At 45.9% G+C, this 5,726-nt stretch overlaps 1 protein-coding gene across 1 annotated transcript; it reads right to left on the reverse strand.

The window, feature by feature from the left end:
- Positions 1 to 251: 251 nt before the first annotated feature.
- On the reverse strand, positions 252 to 4,421 carry BHLHE23 (basic helix-loop-helix family member e23). Its single transcript, XM_066198848.1, has one exon. The coding sequence runs from the start codon at positions 4,419 to 4,421 to the stop codon at positions 3,747 to 3,749; it is 675 nt and encodes a 224-aa protein (XP_066054945.1). The 3' UTR covers positions 252 to 3,746.
- Between the last annotated feature and the right edge of the window lie 1,305 nt (positions 4,422 to 5,726).

The following is a 5,726-nucleotide window of genomic DNA, read 5'->3' on the forward strand; positions in this document are numbered from 1 at the left end:
AATGTTGAACCTGGGCTGACGCAGTGCCAGTTGACAGCAATTTCCAAGCCCCTGTTAGTGACATTATATATATCGGTTAGTAAAACCTTCATTTTGGTTAGTGACAAGAATTATGCAAGTTAAAACCTGCAACTGATGGCAAAGCAGCATTTCCTCTTTCTAACATTTGTTGCTGCTCGGTCTTGGAGTTCAAAGAAAAACTAAGTGAGGTTAGAAAACAATATATTATATTTAATTAAAAGTTGGCACTATGTTTTCTTCCAAGTATGAACAAATCAGGATAATAAGTACATTAGAACACATGATTTGTATTTCAGTTCATCCGAACATACACAATAAATCCTTCCTGGGAAAAAAATAAAAGAGCAGGCATCATAACAAGGACATTTGAGCAGGAAAAAACAAAAAGATCTTCAATTTTTTTCGAGTCCTCCCTTCATATTCTCTGAAACACCAAATGGAAACAGACACTTAAAACCTTACATGGTACACAAAATATGCCAGAGAAGGGGAAAAACAAATGACAAGTACAGGACTTCATCCTCAGGATAACCACGCACATCTGCAAGGTTAGCACTGATGCTGCACATACACAAATGCAATGGTCAGCTGCTCATTTATCCCCTCCCAACAAAATAATCTTTGAGGAGTATTAGGCATTCACTTGGTAGCAGTTTTAGCAGCAGCTCAGCACAGTGTAAATCACCTTGGAGCAGATGCCTTCCTGTCGCGGGGAATGCAAAGGGCTCGGAACAGGCTTTACCTCAGCATCAGCTAAAACCCTGCATGTCCAGGGTGGACAGAAGCAGCTCACAGGACTGAACTTCCAGATTGACTGAGAAGTTGGTGAACTTTGTTTGAGTTTAATATTGTTTTTTTGCAGGACAAGTTATGATTCATCTTCTATTTCCTTCTGAATTGAAACAGTTGTACTGTAAGGTTAATTGCCTTTAGTATTTCTTTGATAAATTCGGCACTTGTTTTTAATACCTGGCCTTTTAACAGCACTTAAATAGTCAAATTGGCTATTCCTCCTTTTAATTTTTTTTAATGAAGGTTTTTCTTCTGTATTTGAAATTCCTTACTTAGCCTCCTGAGATCATTTAATTCCAAGTAGGCTCTTGAAGAACCTTCTGAATATTTCAAGGACTCTCATAAGGTAGAATTTTAGGATTCTAGGTAGGTATGATAGTATGAGCAAGTTTTTACTGATGTAAATGAAAGGACAAGATTTAAAACAGTCATTGAACGAAACCCCATCATTCCAAAAATAGCTTGTGTCAGACTGTGAAGAGTTTTTAGGCTCTGAAATTATTAAGAGTTCTTTTTTGGGCCATAATTATTTGACAAAGAAGCAATTACAAATTCCATTATTTTTAGCCTTAAGTCTTTAACTAAACCAAATTCAGATTAAATATTGAGGTGTTAAATATTTTATTCTCCAACTATTTTAGTTTTGGTGAAAAATGAACAGTTAAGCTAATCTCCATTTAAATACTCTCAATCTTCTCTAATTTTAACCAGAAGTAATATACATCTACTTAAAAATTGTGATTCTCTGTTAAACTGGCCTATTTTTTTCCCCAAATATTTCCTAGCAACAACTCACTCTGCAAAATTTTAAGTGACCTTTGCTGATCTGCAGTTTCCAGTAATTTTTGCTTCAGTAGGGGCTTTGGTTGGCTTTCGCTTCATCAGACATGCTTTAAGAGCATTTTCAAAATTTTCTTTTACGGAAAAAAAAAGATAAACTGTTCTGTAAAACTACTCGGTTTTTTTCTTTTTTTTTTTTTTTAATTACAGGAAACAAATGAAGATATAAAAATGGAAATGAGCAGGAACCAGTTTTAAACATATGTCTTTATGAATAAGGCTTAATCACACACTTCGTTTTCCAAACACAAAAAGTCTTTTGGAAATGTATTAATTAAAATTAAGTGCCATGGACAAGCGCTTCAGAGGGATGGCAGTCCTTTTCAAATTAGCATAACACTAGCGACAGGCATGGAAATTGGTTTAATAACCCTAAATAGTTACACCCCACTCCTAACACAAATGGCCACGGACAGCTCGAGCCCCTGAGGCTGCGACTGTACCAGTTTACGTGGTTGCTCTGACATTGGGTGGGTATTTCCAACCCGAACAGAAAGCACTGAATGCATCTCTATTATTATTATTATTATTATTATTATTATTATTATTATTATTATTATATAATGACTAGTGAAGCATACAAGGCACCAAAGCATTGAACAACATAAACCAGAAAACCAAAGTAAACCAACACAAGCCACACCGAAAACTCAGCCAGCGAGAGACACACTTTGTAACTTGAACAAACACAGTCAATATTGGCAGGAGATCATTAGTTCAGTCATGACATTAAGTGGCCCAAACACCAGATGTAGATCTAGGGTCGAGCTGGAGATGGAACAGAAAACCAAGCCAAAGGGATAAGCAGAGTCTTTAAGCGATTTCCTTCCCTGCCATGTTTGCCACGGGTGTGCTCGGAGCTAAGCTCGCTGCTACAATAACCCCAGTCAAACATCACTTTCAGGGCACAGCATTCCCCAGCAATTGTCAGAATACACAACCTAAACCACTGCCTGCTTAACTCAGAGTCAGACATAAGCAACGGGTTTTTTTGTATACTCATGATTCAGGAGGAACTGGAGAAAAAGTGCAAATCCCTACTGATAAGGAGCTGAATATCCACAAGCTTTTTCCAAGTGTCCTGATCATTCCCCTAAGTTCACACAGCTACTCCTGATGCATCCATTTCTGCTTTACCTGACTCCACCAGGGGTTTTCAGGGACTGCCAGCTGATTTTAGAGACATGTAGGACAGAGAAAGTGGTTATTCATGTCTTTTATTTATTATAAATACATATAAATATGTTAAGTCACCTTTTGCTTTGTTTATCATGATGAGCAACGACTTTGGAAAATCATCTGGAAAACTTAACTAAGCTGAGAAACAGGCAAACAGCAAGCATTAGCATACAATCACAGGTTCCTCTCAGTCCAAGAACGGGTTAATTTTTTTTTAAGAGAGAAAAAAAAAAAAACAATCTTACTTCGAAGCATCAATTGTTTTAGCAAGAGTACTGGACTTCCCCCCTCCAGTGAGCTCTGACCAAATGATTTCCATTTGGATTTGCGGGTGCAGTCCAACCCCAGCTGGCTACACAGAACCCCCTCAGCCCATAACTCTGAAACATTGCATAGTTTGCAGCTGGATTTTGCTTCCCCTCCCTCCTTTTACTCTATTTTTAACACAGGTCGATCATGCCAAAGCAAATTCACTGAGGTTTCCGTTTCCAGATCTCTCTCCCTCTCTGTTTTTCTACAGTTCTGTTTCAAAACTGCTCAAAAACTTTGTAGCTCAGAGCAAGCGAAAAGCAACATTACGCTCACAATCCACTGACAGGCTGGGAAGGAAATAACTCTACGGATGAAGTTGCATGTGAGGGGAGAACTAAATAAAGTAGAAAGTGGGTGTTTTGGGGGTCCACGTGAACTGCCAAACATTTCCAAATGGGGAAGGGGGGTATTTAAGAGAAGAACAAAAAAGAAAACCCGGACTTAACTGATGGAAGGAAGCCAGGGCTGATGGCAGTGGAAAGAAAAGTGCACAGAAAAAAAACCCCAAACCAACCAACAAAAAAAGAAAAAAGAAAAAAAAAAAAAGAAAAAAAAAAAAAAAAAAAGAAAAAAAGAAAGGAAAAGCCCGAAGAAGGCAGAAGTCAAGGCTTGTCGTTACAGTGTTTGCAGAGGGCGGAGGCGGCTCCTGTGAAGGCAGTGCATTTCTCGGGGCAGCCGGGCACGGCCGCGCCGCCGAAGGGGTACACGGGCGACTGTCCGAAGGGGTTGAGGGTGGCGGGCAGCGGGGCGCTCAGCGCCTGGCCCTGGTTCAGGTAGGCCACCAGCCGCCGCATCTCCTCCAGGGCCTGCGCCTGCATGAGGATGTAGTTCTTGGCCAGGAGCAGCGTGGCGATTTTGGAGAGTTTCCGCACCGAGGGGCTGTGGGCGTAGGGGATGACGGAGCGCAGCCCGTCCAGCGCGTCGTTCAGGTCGTGCATCCGCCGCCGCTCCCGCGCGTTGATGCTGAGGCGCAGCGAGCGCTGCTCCTTGGGCTTCTTGCCCAGGGCTCCCCCCTTCAGCTTCCCCTCTCGCTCGAAGCCGGAGCCGCCCTTCACGCCCGCCTCGAAGCCGTCCTCCTCGTCGCCGCTCTGCTCGCCGCTGCTCTCCGCCGACTTGCCCATTGCCCCGGCGTGGAAGTCCGCCCCGCCGCCCCCCGCGAATGAGCCCCGCGGGCCCTCGGCGCCCCCGCGCACGGCCCCGTAGGCGAAAGCCGAGGGTCCGTAGCCCGGGGCCAGAGTCAGGTACGCCTCGCTGCCCAGCGACTTGAGCTCAGCCATCGCCGGGAATCCCGCTCGGCCGCCGCTGCCTGGGCGCTGAGGAGGAGGAGGAGGCGGCCCCGCCGCTCCGCTCCGCTCGGCGCTGCGCCCGGGCTGGGGGCGGGCAGTGAGCGCAGAACGGCCCCGCCGCACTTATATCGCTGACAGGGACCGCGGGGACACCCGCCGCCAATCGCAGGGCAGCGTCCTTCCCTTCCCTTCCCTTCCCTTCCCTTCCCTTCCCTTCCCTTCCCTTCCCTTCCCTTCCCTTCCCTTCCCTTCCCTTCCCTTCCCTTCCCTTCCCTTCCCTTCCCTTCCCTTCCCTTCCCTTCCCTTCCCTTCCCTTCCCTTCCCTTCCCTTCCCTTCCCTTCCCTTCCCTTCCCTTCCCTTCCCTTCCCTTCCCTTCCCTTCCCACAAGCAGGGTCAGACTCTGTTTAACTGTCCCTGGATGCTGGAAGCGCAGGGAAGCACCAGGGCACACAGAGTACTTGAGACCCAGTCGTGGTGGTTTAGGTGGCATTGGCAGAGGAGACACCTGTTGTGCAGGGAGATTTCCAAGGCACAGGCCCCATCTATTCCCGTTTTCTTCAGGGACTCACAGTGCTCCTGCCTTCCATGTGCCAGGAAAAGGTCAGATCCGTGGTGGCCCTTCTCTGAAAGGATTCTGTGTCCTGCCCAGCTGTGGGTACCAGCAACAGAGCATGACACTGGGACAGGAAACAAACCACACCATGGCCTGCAGGGTGGGGGGAATCATCATTGACTGGTGCTGTCTGGTCCATGGAGGAACCTCAAGAAGGATCTGAAGCAAACACTGGCAAAGGTAGAGCTGCATGGAGAAGGACAATCAGGATGTTTAGTCCCATATTCTGCATCAAGATGAAAACAAGGGCCTAAATTTTAATTGCAACAGAAAGAGTTTGGAGACTGCTTCATATTACTGAGGTTTGTTTTACAGGTAGCATAAGGGCATTCCAGACTTTCTCCATGGAAATGTGCCTGATCCAGGCCCCCCAACCTGGACATGTGCCTGGTTCAGGCCCCTCAACCATCTGCTTGGAAAGGATGGGAGGAATCCTGAATCCTGTGCAGTGACACATCGATGTGAGCAGGTGGATACTGCCTGCAGGCAGATGCAACCAGTTGCTGCAGATGCACCTGGCAGATTATCTGTTGTAGTAAATAGCCTGGGTGTTACGGTGACAGGAGGCTTTTTCCAGAATGTGCTTTGTTTTTCTCAGGTCCTCTCCAAAGTGTAGTTGGCTTGTCCTCTTCCCATCACCTCCCTGTGTGCCGTGTGCTAACGTGAAATGACGAGCTTGTCT

This window comes from Chamaea fasciata, unplaced genomic scaffold, assembly GCF_029207755.1.
Source record: "Chamaea fasciata isolate MVZ Bird 193981 ecotype frontalis unplaced genomic scaffold, bChaFas1.0.hap1 SCAF_17, whole genome shotgun sequence".
In the NCBI taxonomy this organism is placed as follows: Eukaryota; Metazoa; Chordata; class Aves; order Passeriformes; family Sylviidae; genus Chamaea; species Chamaea fasciata.